Source organism: Centropristis striata, chromosome 17, assembly GCF_030273125.1.
Source record: "Centropristis striata isolate RG_2023a ecotype Rhode Island chromosome 17, C.striata_1.0, whole genome shotgun sequence".
NCBI lineage: Eukaryota > Metazoa > Chordata > Actinopteri > Perciformes > Serranidae > Centropristis > Centropristis striata.
Window position 1 is genome coordinate 17,743,542 of NC_081533.1, and position 24,892 is coordinate 17,768,433.

The following is a 24,892-nucleotide window of genomic DNA, read 5'->3' on the forward strand; positions in this document are numbered from 1 at the left end:
GAGGCTTGCAACAAAAGTCCCGGAGATCCAAAAATGCAGGCAAAAAAGAAGCAAAAGGTCGACGTGTTCTGGAAGTAGCTCAAAAATAATCCATGATACAGTGTTTCGAGGTGAAAATATGACATATTTTGACCGTTTTGTCCTGTTTAATGAGAGGTCTGAACAGGCCTCAGCCCTGAGCCTCTTTTCTTAGAGCCCAGGCTGATCTACAGCGAGACGAACCCGACAACAGAGATTTTTTTTATTTTTGCTCTGAGGGAAGAAATTCACATCGGCAACACTCGGCAAACATCGGAAGCAGGGCGGGTTTTGTTGAAATTATTCTAAGTAGGTTCCTTTCTTCGTGGCCATTGGCTATCTATTTTCTACTGCTTAATATTAATAACCAAACTGACGAATCGAGACGATTTTTATTGAATATTCATATCTTGCATGCAAAATACACACCGCCCCGCCTACTCGGTTTTAATAAAGCCAATCGGTGTGAGTTTAGATTAAGTCAGCGCCCGCCTTCAGTTCTGATTGGTTAAAAAAATCCAACGTGCTCTCTCATTGGCTGGACGTGAGAGAAAATTAATTATTCATATAACTGTCTTGAATGGCCAATGAGCGTTTTACTACAGAGATCCATGTCCCACCTTCCGAAGAGTCAGTCCCTGTGTTTCTGAGTGGGCAACCCCGTAGTCTGCACTCAGTCTATATAACCAAGCGTTGAGCCGCTTCATGCTCAGAAGCGCTTAGAGCGCTCCGGAGTGTAGATCAGGAAAAGGGAAGGGAACAGTCGGTAGCCATCTTACTTAGGACCAAAACACAAATAACTCGACTATAAAGGCAACCGACAGCAGAGGTCCCTGGGATATCGCCTTCGGAGACTTTCCGGTCACCGTTGGCGGCCTGACCAGAGTCGTGGTGACAATTTAAAGGCTGTTCCTGCTCACAAAGCGGCGTGCCGAGGAAGGACGCGTCTCTTTGAATAGACAGGATGCACGGACCGCCCTCCGGCGACAGCGCATGCCCACTGCGCACCATCAAGAGAGTTCAGTTCGGCATCATCAGCCCAGATGAACTTGTAGGTTTTCTTTTGGGGGGAGTGGGGTATTTTTAATAATTCTCATACAGATCACACATCACTCTTACAGTTTCTCGACTAATTTCGCAGTTTAACTTAGTAACAAATACATGGTTCTGTTTACAACGGGAGAAATGCTCGCTGTTAGCCTAGCCTAGCTAACTAGCTGCGTGAGGCTGGTGGAGCTTGTGCTCACTAGCATGTTGCAGGAAGTTCGAAAAACTCAAAGCACAACATTCTCAGAAAGAATCCTTGCTATCACATGAATTAAACCCCCTTTTTATTTATGCAATGTACCTTGTAGGCCCATTAGTAAGTAGAATTTTTGTTTACTTTGTAGCTTTTTTCGGTATGGACACAGCTCGCTTAATTTGACCACTTGGTCGCATTGTACGCTGTTTTCTTACACAATAAATGAATAACATGTGCATGCATGTGTTGTTGCTATGACAATAAAGAAATCTTTAATCAGTAAGTAGAATTTTTTGTTTACTTTGTAGCTTTTTCGGTATGGACACATCGCTTAATTTGACCACTTGGTCGTATTGTACGCTGTTTTCTTACACAATAAACGAATAAAAGGGTACTTCAAAAAAGTCCGATATGCATGTTTTCTTTAAGATTGTTTGTTTTTTAATTTATAAATACTACATTATGTATGTTTATGTAATTGAGTTTTGTATCATAGTGAAAGCTGGTGATTACTGGACTTTATTTAAGTCAGATGCAGCTATTGTTAGACAAAAGTTTTTGGGAGGGGTTACATTAATTATTTTTTTTTTTACATTTGTTAGTTGATGTCATTTTTTACCACTGAATAGTGAATGATGGTTCAAAGAAATTCTATCACTCACCTGAATAAAATCATGTGGAAAATATTTCTGTCTTACCTGCAGAGATATTTATATTCTAGCACTGATGATAGGTTTTGAACAGCTGAATATTATAATATTTTACCAACTTATATACATGATGTCTTTCTCCCCAGAAACGGATGTCCGTTACAGAAGGGGGAATCAAGTACCCCGAAACAACAGAAGGAGGACGTCCTAAACTTGGTGGCCTTATGGACCCAAGACAAGGGGTCATAGAACGAAGTGGAAGATGTCAGACATGTGCAGGTATAGTGTTACGTTAGCATTTCATGCTGAAATATCGTATTAATCAGTTGGCTGCTGTCTATAAAATGTTTTATGTTTCCTCAGGCAACATGACAGAATGCCCTGGCCACTTCGGGCACATAGAATTGGCAAAGCCAGTTTTCCATGTCGGCTTCGTAACGAAGATAATGAAGGTTCTTCGATGTGTCTGCTTCTTTTGCTCTAAGCTATTAGTGGATTCTGTAAGTATATTCAGCATATTATAACACATGATATGGTCCATTAATACTTCATCTTAATTAGTACTTATTTCAGTCTTGTTCACAGCTTTTTTTAACTTGCTTCCATTGTTGTTGTTACCTCCAGAACAACCCAAAGATCAAAGACATCCTTATAAAATCTAAAGGACAGCCCAGGAAACGTCTCACACATGTGTACGAGCTGTGCAAAGGAAAAAATATCTGTGAAGGAGGAGAGGAGATGGACAACAAATTTGGAATGGAACAGCAGGAGACTGAGGAGGACATAACCAAGGAGAAGGTATTTGGGTGGAGTCTTTTTTTTTATATGTATTAACCCTTTGATGCACAACATGGGTCTAAAGTGACCCGACTAAGTTTTTATAAATGATATCTTTGCAATAAATTAATTACATCATTCAGAATTGCAGGTTTCCCTCAAATAACTTTTTTTTAGATCATTAACATCCTAATTTTTTGTTTTCATTTCTTTCTTTTTGAATAAAACCCCTTTTTTTTGTATCACTTCGCTTCTAATGCACAAGGTCATTTTTCACCCATGTGTGTAAACTTGATGTAATAATACAAAAAAACATTTTTCTTCATAAAGTATGAAAGGAAAAATGGATAAAATTATCTGTTGTAATAATAATAATAAAAAAAAGATATTCAAACACACAGCCAGTATGAAATAACATGAGAAATGAATGTGGGGCATTTTTGACCCATGTCGTGCATCAAAGGGTTAATGGACATTTCATATCTCAACATTCAGTGTACAACTTATTTTCTTTCTCACGCTCTTTCCTTCACTCAGGGCCACGGCGGCTGTGGGCGCTACCAGCCGGGCATCAGGCGCTCCGGCTTGGAGCTCTACGCCGAGTGGAAGCACGTTAACGAGGATTCACAGGAGAAGAAAATCCTGCTGAGTCCCGAGCGCGTGCACGAGATCTTCAAGCGCATCTCCGATGAAGAGGACGTCATCTTGGGCATGGACCCCAAGTTTGCCCGGCCAGAATGGATGATTGTAACTGTGCTGCCTGTGCCTCCGCTGGCCGTCAGGCCCGCTGTCGTCATGCAGGGCTCTGCTCGCAACCAGGTAAAGTAGTATGCAAGGTTATTATACTTAACGAAAACTAACCAAATAACGAAAACTAGAATTGAAAAAACATTTTCATTAACTGAAATAAAAATAAAAACTAGAGTTTTTAAAAAACGATAACTAGCTCAAACTGTATTATGTGGTTACAAAACTAACTAAAACTAACTAAAATTATAGTAAAAATGTCCTTTGTTTTCGTCTTTGTCCACTTTTTTCATACGTAAAGTGTTAGTGTTTCTATTTCTCCACCGCTGAGTGTGTGTATTCCTGCTTTGTGACTTCCAGGAGAAGCACCAGTGAAATCACCGTAATGACACCAAATTGGATGTAAAGAGCAACTTTTCAGCTTTCAGGAAACATTGGAAATTTTCCGATAGCGTAATCCGTTAGTTATTATAGTTATTATGGTAATCCGAAGTGTCCTTGAGCAAACATGTCAACTGAATTTGAAAACAAAAATTCACAACCAAATTAAAACAAAAATTAATGAAAAATCCAAAACTATTATAACCTTGGTAGTATGACCCCGAAATGACTGCGTTGTTACAACTGCATATTTTTAAGGTGTGTATAAATGAGATCCACGCCTGATGATAACAATTAACCACCACTTAACTTCTGTTTTAAAGGATGACTTGACACACAAGCTGGCTGACATCGTCAAAATCAACAACCAGCTGAGAAGGAACGAGCAGAGCGGCGCCGCAGCTCACGTCATCGCTGAGGACGTCAAACTGCTCCAGTTTCACGTCGCCACCATGGTGGACAATGAACTGCCAGGCCTGCCAAGGGTATGTGTGCACATTCCTGATGCTCAGATTCAATGCAACATAGTCTCAAACAGCATGAGCCCAATCCTCAGTTTTATATATTAGGGATGCACCATATTGGATTTTTTGCAGATATCCGAAATGCCGATTTTTTTTTTTTACAACTCACTTAGCCGATAACTGATACCGTTATTTTTTTCCCGCACAACTAATACCCACAATCAGTGCAAATTTGGTGCCAATTTCCCAGTTGACATAATAAGTGAACATAACCTGTGTTCACTGGGAACATGTGAAAAGTGCAACTGTACAGCAATTAAACCCAAATTGAATAAAACTACATGTACCTTACAGACTGCTGCTTAAATTCAAATGGAACTTAAAACAGGAGCCCAATATGTGACGACTCAATCTGCACTGTGCAAACAAAAAAACAAAAGGTACAAAAAATATAAGCAGCTTCAGTCCCTAATCAGAACATCAATAAATAGGTGGGCTCAGACTACACTGCACAATTCTATGAGCTACAAACAAGGTGCAGCAGAGAGGTGATGTGCACCACATTATTTAATCACTTTATTACACTATAGGCGAAAATTTGGAAGCAAGACCAAATTTGTACAAAAAAAGATCATAGTTTCATTGCTATACTTTGCAACAAAATACACATGATTATCATATAAAGAGTCACTTATTAGAACACATTTTTACTGTAGTTATCAGGTCTTTGGGTTGAGATTTATTGGGATTTTTGTATCCAAACACTCCAAAGCCAAAGAGCTAAAGCCAAAAATGCAAACTGTGATTTGTTTTTCACTTTGGCACTCAAGTTGTGACTCTTCCAAATCTTCTCAACCCTAAAACTAAGCCCTTCTTTTCTTTTGTTAACATTTATTCAACAATGGTCTGCTAACATCAATGTATACCTAAAGGTACATTGAGGAAAATGGTTCAATTCAATGAAAGTAAGGTTTGATCATGCAGTAAACACATCCAAAAATCCAAAGAATCTATGCTGGTTTTTAAGAAAGACAATGGCCCTCATTTATCAAACGAGCGTACGTCAGAAAGTGAGCGTAAGATGATTTCTACGCAAGCCTCGGCATTTATCAATTTGGACGTGAGCGGACGGTACGATCAGATCTCAGTCTGCTCTCAGCTCGTGTACGCAAATCTGAGTCAGCGTGAAATCCACACGTCTGAATCTGAGAATTGATCTGAGACTATTGCATCGATGCCTGGAGCTGATAAAACTCTGTGGTGTTTTGATTTTTAATAGTGACAAAGCAAAACATGTTTAGACTACATAATTTATCATTAAAACATAATCCAAAAATAAATACACCCTGCGATCGTGAAATTCTTTAAACAGAATACTAGCCGAGGATCTTAAATGTTGTTGTCTTCTGCTGTTTACTGTTGTTATTATTATCATTATTATTATTATTATTATTATTATCCAGCTCCGACACCGGAACGTCAGCGTCTCTTTTACCAGCGGTGCCGCCTGAATAGAAACATTTCAAATCAGCGCTGCCACACGCTCCTCTGACTAGGACATCATTATTAGTAAATGTAAAGAGGTCAATAATATCTCTCCATCATAATAATAGCAATATTCGGATATTATATAGATTATTAGGCTTTATATATCACCAGGTAATTACTCAAACCTCGCCGGGAGTTTAATAGTCCGCTACTCTGCTGACAGCACCACTGATTTCCTTCTTTTTCACTTTTTATGCTGCCAAACAAAACCAGTTTGTTGTGTTGCTGCTGTTGGACGTCAGCGTTTCATTTTCTGACTGAGAAATTCCTTTTGGAATTAAAACTTACTTTAAAACATTGTTTACCTCCTTCAACCAAAAAGCTGAAAACTTCTAAGTCCGTGCTCCAAATGTAAAATATTCACTGAACTTGTTTGAGTTTATAACTATAAGTACTTTTATTTCATAAACCTCCGTCGCTGCGTTTTTCTTTAATATGTCTATATTGCCCCTTTTGTTAATTGTTACGGTGCACTTTGCTAATAAAGCTGACTTTAGAGGGTGAAAAAATCCTCCTTTTGGCCGCATTGCGCCCCTCGGAGTCATCTGAATCGGGTATATATTAGGGCGTGGTATTTAAATTACGCATTTTTCGAGCCGCCACATTTATCAACAGCCGATCATTCTTACGCTGTGATTGGAGAGATACGATCATTTGATAAATCACACGTGGACCCTGTCGTAAGACGAAATATACACTCGGATCTGCGCTCGTTTCTACGCTCGCTTGATAAATGAGGTCCAGTGTGAACAGAAAATCTAAGTTGCTTCCAGACTTTTGGCCTGTAGTGTATATCGGCGTGTTGGCAGATGTCCCATAGTTCATTTTCAAGCCAATATCGGCCGATACCGATAACGTGCCGATAATATCGTGCATCCTTATTATATATTACTTATTGGCATTTTGATGGTGTTGCAAATCATAACGAGTTTTTCCTTTCACAGGCAATGCAAAAGTCTGGCCGTCCGCTCAAATCCATAAAACAGCGTCTAAAGGGGAAGGAGGGGCGAGTCCGAGGTAACCTGATGGGGAAGCGTGTGGACTTCTCTGCCAGAACCGTCATCACCCCCGACCCCAACCTGCAGATCGACCAAGTGGGCGTGCCCCGATCCATCGCCGCCAACATGACCTTCCCAGAAATCGTCACACCCTTTAACATCGACAGGTACGGTGACGTAGTCAGCAGAATCAAAACATTATGTCGTGCTTTAAAACCTACTTCAGAACCATTTTTTTAATCAATGTGACGTCAGCTAAATCATCCTGGTCCTATCATTGCACTTTCCGCCTATACCTGGTATTAACTCTCCATTTACGGGTATTAGCTCTGTAATGAACATGTGTCAGTGATTTTATATATGCGTATGGCGTTTCTTTGACTGTGTTTTATTAGACTTTTATTGGGTTTTATTCTATTATCGTTGTGTACCTTGTCTTGTGTGTCCAGCTGCAAAACTTATCTCCCTTCAAAGGACTAATAAAGTGATTCTGATTCTGATGACCATCCTAGATTACAAGAGCTGGTGCGAAGAGGCAACAGTCAGTACCCAGGAGCCAAATACATCATCCGGGACAATGGGGACAGAATTGACCTGCGATTCCACCCCAAACCAAGTGACCTTCACCTGCAGATTGGCTACAAGGCAAGATTAAAACCCTTAGAAGCTGCTCTTGAGCTACACTATTAGAAGATAAATTAAAAACATAGTTTTGTACTCTAAAACTGACATTTTTCTCTCTATAGGTGGAACGACACATGTGTGACGGTGACATCGTCATCTTCAACAGACAGCCTACACTACATAAAATGTCCATGATGGGGCACAGGGTCCGCATTCTGCCCTGGTCCACGTTTCGACTCAACCTCAGGTACCAAATGAAGACAGTGTGTTTATATTAACCCTTTGATGCACAACATGGGTCAAAAATGACCCTCATTCATTCCCCATGTTATTTACCGGTAATGCTGCGGTGTATTTCTGTGCTCTATCTTTTGATATCAACTTATTTTAGGATTGAATATTCCAAGTATTCTTTAAATATCTTGTTTTTGATAACAACAAATCGTTATTTACATTTTGCCTCTCATACTTTATGAAGAAAAAACGTTTTTGTATCGTTACATAGCTAACTACTTGGCTAAGTAGTTAGCATAGCAAGCTACTTAGCCAAGAAGTTAGCTTAGTAGTTAGCTTAACAAGCTACTTAGCTAAAAAATGGATACGGGTCATTTTTGACCCATGTTGTGCATTAATGTCTTAAATCAAACTTTCCTTACATTAATGCAGAAGTGGAAGAAGTATTCAGATCCTTTACCAAAGTAAAAGTCCTGCATTTAAAATGTTACTTCAGTAAAAGTATGCAAGTAAAATCAGGAACATGTATTGAAGGTAAGCGTACTCAATGCAACAACAATGTTTTTTTCTACCATGAGAAATGACAGAAATGATCAAAATTCTTCAAATTTCAAAATTCAAAAGTTCAATCAATAAACCAATTAATTGAGTAATCACATCAACTGTACTTGTAGGCTTATATATTGTTGGGCTTAATTTATAACGATCATTTTATAGACTCCTTTGTTTTGTGTCAAAACATCTGACATTATAAAATAAATTTAAACTCCCCAGATAAATGTTTTGTGTAAAAATAAATAAAATCTTAAGTTGTGAAATATATTATTTCCTTCTGATATGCAGTAGAGTAGAGGTGGAGACTTCAAGGGTTTCAAATTTGTATTTTACTACAGTAGACGTGGTTATATTGCACCACTGGACTAATGTAACATAGTGATTATTAGACTGCATTCATTTGGTTTTAATACAGATTCCTGTGACTGTTGTATTACCCCTGACTGATGTGAGTTATCTTTGTGTTGCTAACCTCCCTCCAGTGTCACCACCCCGTACAACGCTGACTTCGACGGGGATGAGATGAACCTCCACCTGCCTCAGTCCCTGGAGACGAGGGCGGAGATCCAGGAGCTGGCCATGGTGCCCCGTATGATCGTCACCCCCCAGTCCAACAGGCCCGTCATGGGCATCGTGCAGGACACACTCACAGCTGTCCGCAAGTTCACCAAAAGAGACGTCTTCTTAGAGAGGGTGAGGAGGTTGTTGCTTGTCCTCCAGCTGCTGGTTGTCCCTGATCTTTTAGGATCTGACACCGTGTTTCTCCTCTACAGGGCGAAGTGATGAACCTCCTCATGTTCCTCTCCACCTGGGACGGCAAAGTGCCTCAGCCGGCCATCCTCAAGCCCCGTCCTCTGTGGACAGGCAAGCAGATCTTCAGCTTAATCATTCCCGGACACATCAACGTGATCCGCACACACAGCACTCACCCCGACGATGAGGACAGCGGCCCTTACAAACACATCTCCCCCGGAGACACAAAGGTACAAGTCCCTGATTAATCACGTCCAGATTAAAGAATAAAAATGTGATAGACAATGCAGGTGACCTCACTTTCAACTCATTCACACAGGTCATAGTGGAGAACGGGGAGCTGATCATGGGAATCCTGTGTAAGAAATCTCTGGGAACCTCAGCCGGCTCCCTGGTCCACATCTCCTACCTGGAGATGGGCCACGACATCACCCGCCTCTTCTACTCCAACATTCAGACGGTGGTCAACAACTGGCTGCTCATCGAGGGTAAGTCATCAAACCTTTTATTGCTGTTTGTTTAGTGGTAACTAGTACAGTGCCCGTAGGAAGTATGTATTCGTTAATCTTCGCGCTAATCACGCTACAACAACACCAAAACAGGATACTTGACAGGTATGATCTAAACGCCCAGAAAGCTGTAGCGCTTTCGGAGGTAGTAAGAGAGGCGTAAAATTTGCAAGACTGTTCCAGACGGGACCAAAGTGTAAATATTGGTCCCGTTTAGAATAAAATATACTAGTGCAGTGTCCATAGCAAGTCAGTTAATAAAGTTTTTACTGTTTTCAATGGATCAAACTGATGCGGAAGAAAGGGCTTAAATCTCCGCTTAGCATGCTAATCGTGAGTTAGCACATTAGCACTAAAAGTACATTAACATGAACCCAATTAGCTGATATACTATATTGCATGTAAGTATCTCATATGAAATGATTATGAGCATTATGCTAAGCAACATGAATGTCATCCCTGAATTACATAGTAATGCAACATGAGAAGTTAACAAAGCTAAATCTCCACTTAGCATGCTAATCGGGCTACAACAACGTCTGCAACTGCATAAAACATTTACTTTTCATAAGGTACCACACCATTCAGCACATACACATTGAACATTGATATTCTCTGGAAACTATTTGAATATGATTGGAAAATTGAACCTTGTAGCCACTTTAAACTCTGAAAGATAGGCTAAATGTCTAGCATGTCAGTACAGAGCAATCTAACTTAATTTATTTGTAGCTAGTGCAGTGCCTATAGGATGTATGTATCCGTTAGCCTGCTAATTGTGTGATAGCACATTACCCAGTATGCTGCACTAAAAGTACATTAACATGAACCCAATTAGCTGATATACTATATTGCATGTAAGTATCTCATATTAAATGATTATGGGCATTACGCTAAGCAACATGAATGTCGAGAAGTGAACAAAGCTAAATCTCCGCTTAGCATGCTATTCGCGCTACAACAACGTCTGCAACCCCTTAAAACACTTGCCTTCCATAAGGTACCACACCATCCAGCACACACACATTGAACATTGATATTCGCTGGAAACTATTAGAATGTTATTGGAAAATCGAACCTTGTAGCCACTTTAAAGCTCCTAAAGATAGGTAGGCTAAATAGACTAGAATAGAACAGCCTTTATCGTCATTGTACATAGCACAACAAAATTAGAGTGCCGCTCCCATAGAGCATAAAACAAATAAAGAACAACACACAAACATTTAAGGACAATAAGGTATCTTGCTTTATAGATAAGTGATAATCATTTGTCAATGATTATATATGTTCAGAATTGATATTGAGTCCTTTTGATTTCTCTCCTTCAGGTCATTCCATTGGTATTGGTGACTCCATTGCTGATGCTAAGACCTACCTGGACATCCAGAACACCATCAAGAAAGCCAAACAGGATGTGATAGAAGTAAGAACAGAATCTCTCTAAAGGCTCTCCCACACATGCAATTGGCTGCAAGTTTGGGACCCATGCTCTAAATGATAACGTAGAAGAATAAACAGGAATAAAATAATTAGCTAAATAAACATTGTTACTGTTCAGTAACAGTCAATTGCTGAATATGTAAAAAAATAAATAAAATACGGCAAGCAACATTTTCTGCATTATACACTACAGGCCAAAAGTTTGGAAGCAAGATCAACTTTGTAACACATTTTTACTATAATTATCAGGTCTTTGAGTTTTTATTGCTTAGACTTTGTGTATCCTTCTTTCCTTAATGTATAAATGTATAAATCTATTCTAATGTATTGAGATGCAGCTGTAGTTCTACCTGTTATTCAGCAGATATTACATAAAGAAAACTTACATATTTGCTTTTTGTCTACCAGGTCATCGAGAAAGCCCACAACAACGAGCTGGAGCCGACGCCCGGTAACACTCTGAGGCAGACCTTTGAGAACCAGGTGAACCGAATCCTGAACGACGCTCGTGACAAAACGGGATCCTCCGCCCAGAAGTCTCTGTCTGAGTACAACAACTTCAAGTCCATGGTGGTGGCCGGCTCCAAAGGCTCCAAGATTAACATCTCACAGGTAGAAGAACCCTCTAACTAACTGTCACCACCTCACAGACGTTGAATGATGAGCTTTGACTCACATTATCTCACCTTCCCGCCGTATTCAGGTTATTGCCGTGGTGGGGCAGCAGAACGTGGAGGGTAAACGAATCCCCTTCGGCTTCAAACACCGCACGCTGCCTCACTTCATCAAGGACGACTACGGTCCTGAGAGCAGAGGCTTCGTGGAGAACTCGTACCTGGCCGGACTGACTCCAACCGAGTTCTTCTTCCACGCCATGGGAGGCAGAGAGGGTCTCATCGACACAGCCGTCAAGACTGCTGAGACTGGTGAGTGCAGGGAGAAATTACTCAGGCTATATATATATATATATATATATATATATATATATATATATATATATATATATATATATATATATCCTTTATTAACCCATTTAGGCCTAAAATGGCTGGAAAACCTCGATTTTAAAATAACCCAAACTTTTTCCACCTACGGTGTATTTAAGTGGACGTATACATATAATTACTTCATTTAAAAAAACATATTTCTGAGTATTTCTACATTTACACATTTCGTCAATATTGAGCAGAACATATTCGTAAAACAACAATTTTTTTCTAAAGTTTTGACAAATTGTGTAAAATCTGTTATATACCATAATGTTGCAATGTAAATGTGGATTTTTTTTTTTTTTCTCATTTTAGTTCACTTTTGTTTTCCTGTATATAGATATCAGATTTTTCTGGAAAAAATACTGGTTACACCAACTGACAATGGATTAGATCACGTCATTGATCCAAATACAGAAATAAACATGATGGTTTTTAACGTGGTTCATGTGCTCTATCTGCCTCACCAGGTTACATCCAGCGTCGTCTGATCAAGTCCATGGAGTCTGTGATGGTGAAGTACGACGGCACGGTGCGTAACTCCATCAACCAGGTGGTGCAGCTGCGTTACGGCGAGGATGGCCTGGCGGGAGAGAACGTCGAGTTCCAGAACGTGGCAACGCTCAAACCATCACACAAGGCCTTCGAAAAGAAGTAAGTAGCACACATACTCTGGATCAGAGCCTTGTGTTTTCTATGACGTTTGGTTTGTGAGGTGGAGATGTTCGGTACAGAGAATCTTTGTTTTAAAGACGCCAGCGGCATTTAAGCCGGGAAAGCATAACCGCATTTCTACCATTAAAACCGGGAAAGCGGATACATCGTTTTGTAGTATTTGTAGTTTTTTCCACCTATTTTCGGTCTCTTGGCCAATGAAATGCATCAGAATACATGTGGGAGTGTCGCAATGTAACATGGGACTTTTACAGAATGATTATTTAGTAGGAAGCGTTGACATTTCTGTTGAATTTCCAGAAAAACTTTTAGGGGGGTTATTTTAAAATCGCCCAGGCATTTTTTCCAGGCGTTTTCGGCCTAAATGGGTTAAGTGAACTGCTGTCAGCATCCTGATGCTCACACTCGGCCTGATCGAGCATCTGAGTCCTTTACAAAGAAATCAGCCCACAGGCTGTAGGCAACAAAAAATTTGGGAATTTTTCTGTTATTAAGTAGCCTTACTTATCCGTTCACCAGGCACTCAGGCTCTAGGCATAGGCGACATAGATGGTCGCCTAGAGCGCCATCCGTGGAGGGGCGCCGCCAGTCACCCTTGAGGGAGAAAAAAAAAACAATAATAATTTTCGATGCCCATTGTTACCCTCACTTCATGTTCTGTATTGAAATTATTAACAAAATAAAGAAACGGATAAACAATGACATTTTCTCACTTGTGGTGCTGAGTCATGTGACGTGTGGTCGTTGCCTTGCCCCCCTTTAGACGGTCAGATCGCTGTCACAGAGGTCAGGTTACGTCACGTGACAGACACGTTATGTTTTGATAAAAACATTGATATTGAACATTGATAGAAGAAGTCCCAATCTTTTTTTAAATGCCTTTTTGTGTGAAGACGTTTCATTTGTATTAGCTTGCTAGCTTGAAATACAGCAATGCTAGCTTAACATAGTTAGGCACATTTTTTGCGGGGTTTGCACTTTCACTGTCTCTCTCTCTGTAACTTAACATATTTCATGCTCAAATGCATGTATAACAGTATAAATAGGAATACAAAAGGTCTGAAACAAATAAAAAATAACCACTTACTGTGATTTCTTTTTTTTTCAGTGCAAGAACAGCAGACCAACATTAATTGCAAGAAGTAATTTTGTGCATTTTTACACTGCACTTTTAAGATTTCATGCTCAAATGCATGTAGTTGTACTGAGGGCCACTTCAAGTGAGGGTGCCGGCCGTATGTGGCCCCCGGGCCTCCAGTTGGCCATCCCTGTGCTATGTGCACGGTATTGAATTGTTTTTTATGCACGGTTTAACTCTTTTCTCTTTTTCTGTCTAGGTTTAAGTTTGACTGCACCAATGAGCGAGCGCTGAGGCGGACGCTGCAGGAAGACGTGGTGAAAGACGTGCTCACCAACGCACACGTGCAGAGCAGCTTGGAGAGGGAGTTTGAGAAGATGAAGGAGGACAGGGAGGTCCTCCGAGCCATCTTCCCCACTGGGGACAGTAAGGTGTGTGCTCACATATGTAGACAGACACCCCTCTGCTGTTTAGTTGTCTCATATTCAGCCACGAGAAATCAAAATGATTTCCTCTTGTTGCCTGCAGGTGGTGCTGCCGTGCAACCTGGCCAGAATGATCTGGAACGCTCAGAAGATCTTCCGCATCAACACTCGGACTCCGACAGACCTCAACCCTCTCAGGGTGGTCGACGGTAAGCTCAGAAATAACAAACCGTAACCAAAAAACAATACATGACAGCTCACGGTTTGTTTTTCCAAGTCACCGCTCAGACCGTTCTAGTTCCACATATTAAGTCCAGAAGATTTTGGTTCAAATTTGTCAACTTCCTATGCATTAACCTTTTGGAGTTTGGGGCTATTTTGTTTGCATTGCCATTTTGACTTACTGGATCAACATTTTGAAACACAAAAAAACACATTTATTTATTTTTTACAAAAAACACTGTCTACACACACAAAATTGCAAAAACCGCAAATAAAAAACAGACAACTTTTTTTTTTAACAAAAAACACACAAGAAACACACCAATAAATTACCCCAAAAAAACATAAAAACACACAGAACACACAAAAACACAGATAAAAACACACAAAAATATTACAAAAAACACACAAAATAGCCCAAAATCACACAAAAAAAACATAAACAAAAAAAAGATTGCATTAAAAATGTTGAAATGCACAAATCTGAAAAATCTCTGCTAAAAAAGTTTTGCTGGAAAAGAGTTGACGCACTAAATTGGATATGGAAACTTGTGGAAAAGCCAACATTTTAGAGTTCAGCTGACAGCAGGGAAACATGCTGCTTCGTTTTTACCTCATGAAGAAGTCGTGCTCCGGCGCTTTCATGGACTCCAGAGGGTTAAGTTACAGGATTTTGTGAGATGCACTGACGGTAAAATTAGAATAAAGAGGTCGTGGCCTCAGGTGCTCGTTAAAGCCTATAAAGCTACTTGGTGGATCGCTGCATGTTACATAACAAGAACAGCTCAAGTCCGAGTCTCTGTCTCTGCCAGAGAGGGAGAATAATCTCTTGTAGCATCACAGCAGCAAGGATTCAAATGTTTTACTGTAATTGGAATGAAATTGTCCATTCCCCTTTGTTTGTTTTGTGTGTTTATTTCCATTAAATACTAAATATGTCCAGTTTGTAGGCGTTTTTTAGACCAAACTTGCCTCATAAATGTTAACTTATACAGAGATTTGTAGCACAAATCTCAATGTTTGCTTGTGTGTTTGCATCCCCAGGTGTTCATGACCTGAGTAAGAAGCTGGTGATCGTGAACGGCGAGGACCCTCTGAGCAGACAGGCGCAGCAGAACGCCACTCTGCTCTTCAACATCCACCTGCGCTCCACGCTCTGCTCCAAACGCATGACCGAGGAGTTCCGCCTTTCCACCGAGGCGTTCGACTGGCTGCTGGGAGAGATCGAGACCAAATTTAATCAGTCCATTGTAAGTTTGAGTTTATATCCGTTAGGTGTTTGGACAGGTCACGTTTCTACTAGACCAGGGGTCTCAAACTCAAATTACCTGGGGGCCGCTGGAGGCAGTATCAAAATGACCCAAAAAAAAAACTAAACTAAAAAAGACAAATTTATTAAAAAAAGACGCAAAATGACCAAAACAGACAAAATTATTTAAAAAAGACAGAAAATGACCAAAAAAGACAGAAAATGACCATTATTTAAAAAAGATGCAAAATTACATAAAAAGACAAAGGTATTAAAAAAAGACAGAAAATGACCAAAAGAAGACAGAAAATGACAAAAAAAAAAGACAGAAAATGGCCAAAAAAAAGACAGAAAATGACCAAAAAAAGACAAATATTTAAAAAAGACAGAAAATGACCAAAAATAAGACACAAATTGACCAAAAAAGACAAATTAATTAAAAAAAGACACAAAATGACCAAAACAGACAAAATTATTTAAAAAAGACAGAAAATGACCAAAAAAGACAGAAAGTGACCATTATTTAAAAAAGATACAAAATTACAAAAAAAAGAAAACCAAAGGGACCTTCCACACACAACAGGGTAAAGTGCCATTCATATAAAACTCACATTGAACTTTCATATCAAGGTGAGTTTGAGACCCCTGTACTCGACTGACTAAATGAATGTAACCCTTTCCTCCGCCCTCAGGCCCACCCAGGTGAAATGGTCGGCGCTCTGGCTGCCCAGTCTCTGGGAGAGCCGGCCACCCAGATGACCCTGAACACTTTCCATTACGCCGGTGTGTCGGCCAAGAACGTAACGCTGGGTGTGCCTCGTCTGAAGGAGTTGATCAACATCTCCAAGAGGCCCAAAACGCCCTCGCTGACCGTCTTCCTGCTGGGTCAGGCAGCCCGAGACGCCGAGAGAGCCAAAGACATCCTCTGTCGCCTGGAGCACACCACGCTGAGGAAGGTGAGAGGAAGTTTTATTTTTTTCCTCCGGCAAGTGCTAGGGAGTAGTGTCCCCTAGTAATCCCACAGTGCTTTTAAAATGATCCCATCTTCTTTTAATTTATTAAAAATTTAATTTTGTTTTGTTTAGTTTTTTGTTTGTTTCTTTCACCTTTGTTAATTCTGTATTTTATTGCACTTTTATGTGAAGCACTTTGGTGCGGCTCAGCTGTCTCTAAATGCGCTATAGAAATAAATTTGTCTTTGACTTTGAAGAAAGTTACTGGACAGCTCCTCCGAATAATTTAGTTTTTAATCGACAAGCCTTCTTAATTTTCCCAAAACAAATTTAAACAAAACAATTTCATCCTAATTTAAAAGCATTGAAAGGGTAAACAATTGACATATACATTTATTTTTATTTTTTTAAAGGAAAAGTATGATTGTTAATATTTATTCCTTCACTTTTTCTTTTTAATTTTTAATTTTAGACGGTCAATTGTATTTTTTTTTACTATTTTTTATTTAATTTAGGCAAACCATTTTCTTTTTTTATTATTTTTTAAATTTATTTTTATTTTTCATCTTATTCTGTAATTGTGGTCTAATTTGTTTGTTTTTTTCAAAATTTTGCTTTAAATTTATTATCACTATTATTTATCTCTTCGTGTATTCTGCCCTACAAAGCCTAACTGCAGTAACTAAATTTATTTTATTTATTTATTTATTTACAGTTTTAAATTTTAATTTTCCTTTATTTTAGAGAAATGCTTATATAAACACTAAATCCAACTCAAAACCAAGCAGTAATTGCACTTACCACTGTCTGCTTTGGATATATATATATATATATATATATATATACTAATTAAAACATAAAAATAATAGAAATTATTTTATTTTATTATTTATATTATTATTTGAGCATAAAAATGACACCATCAATACAGCCTGAAACTTTAAAGCAGTTTTTCTCAGTTTTACCTGCAGTTAGACTTAGTAGGGCAGTATAGAGCTACTTAACTCTACTTTCATCTGTTCAGAAAAGGAGAAATAAAGAAGCAGTGACTTAAAGTTTTCCTTGTCTCTCAGGTGACGGCGAACACGGCCATCTACTACGACCCCAACCCCCAGAACACGGTGGTCCAGGAGGACCAGGAGTGGGTCAACGTCTACTATGAGATGCCCGACTTCGACGTGACGCGAATCTCTCCGTGGCTGCTGCGCATCGAGCTCGACCGCAAGCACATGACCGACCGCAAGCTGACTATGGAGCAGATCGCAGAGAAGATCAATGCAGGTGGGTTGTGTGCACATTGTGCAGTTTTTAAAGAAATACATTTGGTGGTTCTCCTGAAATGACACTTGTTTTTTTTCCTGCAAGGTTTCGGAGACGACTTGAACTGTATTTTCAATGACGACAACGCTGAGAAGCTCGTGCTGCGAATCAGAATCATGAACAGCGACGAGAACAAGTTCCAGGAGGTGAGGAATAAAATGATACACAATTATAATTCAGGGTTGGTACGGATGCTTGAAATCCTTGAAAATGCTTGAATTTAAATGTATTTTCAAGGTTTAAAAAGTGCTTGTAAATGCTTGAAATTCTAACTGTATTTCTCTTGTAATCTGACTATATCCATCTATAGACTATAGATAATCACATGTTCAATGTGAAACATAATGAGTAGCCTATCTGAAATGAAGACCGTTCCTCCTAAAAGTGTAACACCATCGCTGTTGGTATGGTTCAGTGAAATCTCCCCCTTTTAGTATGTAAGTACTCATCTAAAACATGCAACTTACAACAGGTGTAAGATACTGGAAAAGCTTGAAAATTGTCCAAAGTCCTTGAAAAATGCTTGAATTTGACCACTGAAAAAGTGTACGAACCCTGATAATTAAAAAAAGTCAGTTTTGATAATAACAATAATCACATATACCTGTATTTTTTTTGTCTAGGATGAGGAGGTGGTGGACAAAATGGATGATGATGTGTTCCTGAGGTGCATCGAGTCCAACATGCTGACAGACATGACCCTGCAAGGCATTGAGCAGATCAGCAAGGTAACACACATGCAATAATATTAGCAATCAGCCACAGAAGGTTCCTGCAGATCTCACTCTAAACGTTTCCCTCAGCTATAAGTCAGAAGAGTCAAAGGTCTCCCTTTTCTCCTCCAGGTGTACATGCACTTACCTCAGACTGACAACAAGAAGAAGATCATCATCACAGAGGACGGTGAGTTCAAGGCCCTGCAGGAGTGGATCCTGGAGACGGACGGCGTGAGCCTCATGAGGGTCCTCAGCGAGAAGGACGTGGACCCCGTCAGGACCACCTCCAACGACATCGTGGAGATCTTCACGGTACGGGAAGCATAAAAACAGTTTTATGTCAACAATAAAATTAAAGCAGATAAAAAATCTAAATGTTTTCCACCCTTCTGTCTCGATCAGGTTTTGGGAATCGAGGCGGTGCGGAAGGCTCTGGAGAGGGAGTTGTACCACGTCATCTCCTTTGATGGTTCCTACGTCAACTACCGTCACTTGGCTCTGCTCTGTGACACCATGACCTGCCGCGGTCACCTGATGGCCATCACACGTCACGGCATCAACCGTCAAGACACCGGGCCGCTCATGAAGTGTTCCTTTGAGGAGACGGTGAGAGATCCACAGATGATGCTTCACTGAACAACTGCTGATTGGGAGGGGGGAAAAAAACACTTATCAAAATCAAAATTACTTTATTTTTTTATTGCTCATGTTATAAATAATTGTATTGCCTTTACGTTCAATTTACACTGGGTTTTTATGTGTTATTGTCTAACTTTAACACATTGCTGAAGTTATTTGTCTCTTCTAAGGGAGAAATATGTTAACAAATTTTGTGTTCTTGTGACTCCAGTCACTGAAGACTTTTATCAGATCCCTATATTCAGATTCCTGTCCATTCCTGATACACGCCACAATAGCAGTGTCATCTGAGTATTTGGATGTGGCAGGACTCAGAGTTGTATTTGAAGTCTGTTGTGTACAGTGTAAACAGGAGTGGAGCCAGAACAGTGCCTTGTGGAGCCCCTGTAAAAATAACTTAATTGCATTTCTTGCTCCAGGTGGATGTGCTGATGGAGGCGTCGTCACACGGTGAGAGCGACCCCATGAAGGGGGTTTCTGAGAACATCATGCTGGGCCAGCTGGCCCCGGCCGGTACTGGATGCTTCGACCTGCTGCTGGATGCTGAGAAGTGTAAATACGGCATGGAGATCCCCACAAACATCCCCGGCATCAGCGTGGCTGGACGTAAGTGGAGAAAAAGTTGTCGATATATAATGCGGAGAAGTTTGTGTTGAAGATAAAGTGCTGGAGCTGTGATATTTATGTTCTGCACGTCTCCTATTTACAGCCACTGGAATGTTCTTTGGCACGGTGCCGAGCCCGATGAGCGGCATGTCTCCTGCCATGACCCCCTGGAACACGGGAGCCACGCCGGCCTACGGCGCCTGGTCCCCCAGTGTCGGTGAGTGTTTGCTCCTCATGCTCCGGCTCTTCTTCTCTTTTTTTAATTTTAGCTCTATGGAGTCTTTGGCTATTTTGTCCATTTTTGAATCTTTTTCATGTCTTTTTGTGTCTTTTTTGGTCATTTTCTGTCTTGTCTTTTTTTGGTCATTTTCTGTCTGTTGTCTGTTGCCTTCACTGAGTTTTGCCCTTTTTTCCTCCAGGAAGCGGCATGACCCCCGGAGCAGCAGGTTTCTCTCCCAGTGCAGCATCAGATGCAAGTGGCTTCTCTCCAGGCTACTCCCCCGCCTGGTCTCCCACTCCGGGCTCTCCTGGATCTCCAGGACCTGCCAGCCCGTACATCCCATCTCCAGGTTAGAAACTGCAGAAATCTTTGTTTGAGGTTACAGTTTGTTGAAAACAATGTAATTAAAATTCAAAAGTAAACTTAAGTTACAGCTTTACCCTATACTGTGATGATTCAGCCCTTTTCGCAATATACAATATGTAGATTATTTAAGGGGAGACACTACAGGTGAATAGGGTAATTTTTTTTAAAACTTGCAGATATCCCTCCAAAACTTCCCCAGTTTATTTACATTACAAGTTTTCTGAAATTGTATGTTTACAAAGGCAAATTAGGCAAATATGTCATTTGCATATATTTCCAGGTCATCAAATCTGAACATTAATTCATTTGGTTGATATATTAGATTCAAAGTTTTTTTTTTTACAGAAGGAAATTGGGATATCTCCAAAAGCCAAAAAAAATGTTTTAAAAAAATATATTTTATGTCATGTTTTTAGGAGCAAAATGTTCTCTAAATCAAGGTATCAATAATATATAGACAGACCCCTCATTAAAAACCGTCAGAATAAAGTTAGGAATAAAACTGGTAAGTTTGGTGAATATAAATGTAGTTAAAGTAAAGTTAAGATTAATGGCTCAGAGCATGAGAAAAAACTCTTTGAGAAAATGCTCTTTAAGAATTTCATGCATTCTTAATAGAAATGACTATTTGAAGACAAAATATTGACTCTCATTCATAGCAACAACAATATAAAACATGTAAAACATAATATTGTGCAGCAGCAGAGTGGGAGCTTGTTGTTTTCCTCCACCCTAAAATGTTTTCTGTACCTCCTCAGGTGGAGCCATGTCCCCCAACTACTCCCCCACCTCCCCGGCCTACGAGCCTCGCTCCCCTGGAGGCTACACCCCTCAGAGCCCCGGCTACTCCCCGACGTCCCCCTCCTACTCCCCCACTTCTCCCTCTTACTCCCCCACCAGCCCCAACTACTCCCCCACCTCCCCCTCCTACTCCCCCACCTCGCCCAGTTACTCCCCGACCTCTCCGTCCTACTCGCCCACGTCTCCTTCTTACTCCCCGACGTCTCCCTCCTACTCCCCCACCTCCCCGTCCTACTCCCCCACCTCCCCATCCTACTCCCCCACCTCCCCCAGCTACAGCCCCACGTCTCCGAGCTACAGCCCGACGTCGCCCAGCTATTCCCCCACCTCCCCCTCTTACTCCCCCACCTCCCCCTCTTACTCTCCAACCTCCCCATCCTACTCCCCCACCTCCCCATCCTACTCCCCCACTTCCCCATCCTACTCCCCGACCAGCCCGAGCTACTCCCCGACATCGCCCAACTACACCCCCACCTCCCCGTCCTACTCCCCCACCTCCCCCTCCTACTCCCCGACATCGCCCTCCTACTCCCCCACCTCCCCCAACTACACCCCGACGAGCCCCAACTACTCCCCCACCTCCCCCTCCTACTCCCCCACCTCTCCATCCTACTCTCCCTCCAGTCCGCGCTACACCCCTCAGTCACCAACCTACACCCCCAGCTCCCCCTCATACAGCCCCAGCTCCCCCTCATACTCCCCCACCTCCCCCAAATACACCCCCACCTCCCCCTCATACAGCCCCAGCTCCCCAGAGTACACCCCCACCTCCCCCAAGTACTCCCCCACCTCGCCAAAGTACTCCCCGACGTCGCCCAAGTACTCTCCCACCTCCCCCACCTACTCCCCGACGACCCCGAAATACAGCCCCACCTCCCCGACCTACTCCCCCACCTCCCCCACTTACACCCCCACCTCTCCCAAATACTCCCCCACCTCACCCACCTACTCCCCGACCTCACCCAAGTACTCTCCCACGTCTCCCACGTACTCGCCAACTAGTCCGAAAGGCTCCACGTACAGCCCCACCTCCCCCGGCTACAGCCCCACCTCCCCCACCTACAGCCCGGCCATCAGCCCCGACGACAGCGACGAGGAGAACAACTGAGGCGCGGAGGAGAAGGGGAGGCGGCTGAAGGAGACCCCTGTCACCTCATGTGTGAACACCTGAAGGACAGCACCTTGAACCAGCTGGAGGTGGCGGCGCTTCTCGCCACCGGGGTCCCCAACCGAGTTTTCTCTGGGGGGAAATCTCTCCTTTGGGACCTCTGTAACGCTCCAGTCTTGACCACCTGAGACCCCCCCACCCAACACCCTCCCTTTTACCACAAGAAATTGTTAAAACTATTATGTGAAAGACTTGACTGCTCTGCCTGAAGGAAAGAAAAAAAAAAAAGGCTGCCTTTTGAAATAGTTTTTTTAATTTTCACACGGGGGTGCAAAAACTGCAAATCCCAAGAGGGAATGAAAAGGAGAGGAAGATGTGGTGAACACGTAACAGGGGGGAGAAAACGTCCCTTTTTAACTTTATAGCATCCAGTCTCTCTCTCATTCTCTAAATGTTGGGTGTATAGTTGTGGAAATTTGCCAAAAGCCTTTTTTGAAAAGTGGATTGTATTCATCACTAAAGCATAAGCTCTAAATAAAATCACAGAGGTATGGTTTTGTTTACTGCATATTTCACCAAGGTGTATCTTGTCAGACATTTTGCTGCTTTTGTAAAAGTCGCTGCCAGTTTTTGGGGCGTTTCGTGGCTCAAAAACGGAGCTTCAGCCGTTCGGTGTGTATAAAATGGTTGGCTCGGATTGTCCAAAGAAGACAGAAAGATGGATGGTCGGCAGAAATGCACAGGAGATAGGAGAGAGAAACTGGGTTGCAGGGAAGATAATTCCACTCATTTACTACATAGGTGTATGTACCCATCGCCCTCCCCTCTTCCTCCTTCACACCCCAAAGACAAAACCTGAAAGATGTCATGAAATACACCCACCAGCATCCTCGACCCTCGACCATTTTTTTTGGAGACTTGTGCATCAAAAGCAAAAACTTTTTTCCAGATAATATTCTTTCTTCTACACTGGGGAAAAAAAAAATTAAAGATTTATATGAAAAAATAAATAAATAATAGGATGATTATTCTGTGTTTAATTTTGATTCTAGGAAGGAAATGGGGCGCACGTCGTGGACGAGGGACGACTAGTTTGGCGTTGCTGCTTTTGTCATTGTTTGCATGAGTAGCACATGTTAATACATTTTAATCAAGCTTTAGGTTGTTTTGTTTTTTTTCTCAAATCCCTCCCACTTCTCGCTAATCTTCGTCCCATTTCTGATAGCTGACGTGTACACAGGTTTATTTGGACTATTCAATTTATTTAAGAAATTTAACTATTCTGTGTGAATATGAATAGAGGAAAATTAAGATTTTTTTTTTTTTTTTTTTTTTTTTTGCTTTTCTCTTGTTTGCTTTGGTGACTTTGTAAACCTGTTTGCAGGAGGCTCATGTTCATATACTGTGGATGAAGGGGCAGGGGACGGAGGGGAGGGCTTGTTATTTTTGCCCCCCCCGCCCCTCTCTAATGTCCCGGACGGTTGCCATGACAGCGACCGCTCTTTTCACTAACATATTTCATGTTGTCACAAAGTCGACGACTCGCTCCGGTTAAAGGTAGAATTGTCTTTTCCACTTTTTGGGGACATTTGTCCTCCTTTTTTTGGCCTTTTTCTTTACAACGGCGTGTAACAGTTTATTTTCTTTTAAACAGAGATTGTCCAAAGAAACAGCACTTTTGGCCTCTTTGTTAAAAAAAAAAAACCAACAACCTTACCCACTACATTAGTGTGAACTTTCTTTTTGAATATGGGTGCTCTGACATGACTCGATCTAGTTTGACTGTTTTATAAGGAACCGTCTGTTCGTTGGAAACATGTTTTCCTTTCCCTCCTCGTTCCATTTGAAGCGGTTTCTAATTTTTATTTCTATTTTTTTGGACTTGCTGGGTCTCCTCCCTCTTCCCTCTTCATCCACAAGTTATCCTCCATTTCTCAAATCAGTGTTTCTTTTTTTTCTACCAGTGTATGTACCTGTGACGAGGGGAATCATGGGGAGGGGGGGAGGGCTGAGTTTGATCCCACTGGGAGCCCTGAAGAAATAAAACAGCCAGCAATGTTTTGGAAATGAATTTGTGAAACATTGCTTAAAAAAGACGGTGTTGAATTGAAAGGACTGCATCTTCTGGCCTTTTGAGATGAAGCAGGTTTGGTCGTTGCACTTAGTAATTATTGTGGTGGACACAAGCCCCGGACATTGTAATATTTTGTCCGCTATGCTTGCATCTAATCCTGACGTCTTAACTGTGTGCTGTCCGCTCGATTCAGGACGTCGGGGCTCCCAGGATGTATGAATGTGTGTATGCGTGTGTGGTTAAGTGCGTCCGAGGGCAAGACAGGGTTTCAAACTGAGGAAAGACTTCACGTGTCTGGGCAAAGGAAGGTTTGACTTGAAATTGCCACTGTATAGAAATCAATCCATTATCTCATTCTCTGTATCTTTGTTCTGTTTGTTTTTTGACTTAGAAAAAATGAATAAAAGTTTTACTACATGTCTGTTTCTGTCCCTTTTTTTGGTCATACACTACACCAGCGGTCTCAAACTCACGGGCCAGTTGCGGCCCTCTTGACGATATTTTGTGGCC

At 41.3% G+C, this 24,892-nt stretch overlaps 1 protein-coding gene across 1 annotated transcript; it reads left to right on the top strand.

Moving 5' to 3' along the window:
• Positions 1 to 722: 722 nt before the first annotated feature.
• polr2a (RNA polymerase II subunit A) lies at positions 723 to 24,799 on the top strand. The gene is made up of 29 exons (XM_059354134.1): positions 723 to 1,069; positions 2,058 to 2,190; positions 2,275 to 2,411; positions 2,536 to 2,709; positions 3,226 to 3,507; positions 4,140 to 4,301; positions 6,773 to 6,993; positions 7,339 to 7,471; positions 7,573 to 7,697; positions 8,722 to 8,932; positions 9,013 to 9,222; positions 9,312 to 9,480; positions 10,830 to 10,924; positions 11,350 to 11,553; positions 11,645 to 11,867; positions 12,401 to 12,584; positions 13,943 to 14,114; positions 14,212 to 14,317; positions 15,375 to 15,580; positions 16,272 to 16,535; positions 17,606 to 17,813; positions 17,898 to 17,998; positions 18,476 to 18,580; positions 18,698 to 18,880; positions 18,971 to 19,174; positions 19,627 to 19,813; positions 19,917 to 20,030; positions 20,233 to 20,382; positions 21,158 to 24,799. The coding sequence occupies exons 1-29, from the start codon at positions 983 to 985 to the stop codon at positions 22,306 to 22,308; spliced, it is 5,901 nt and encodes a 1,966-aa protein (XP_059210117.1). The 5' UTR covers positions 723 to 982; the 3' UTR covers positions 22,309 to 24,799.
• The last annotated feature ends 93 nt before the right edge of the window (positions 24,800 to 24,892 follow it).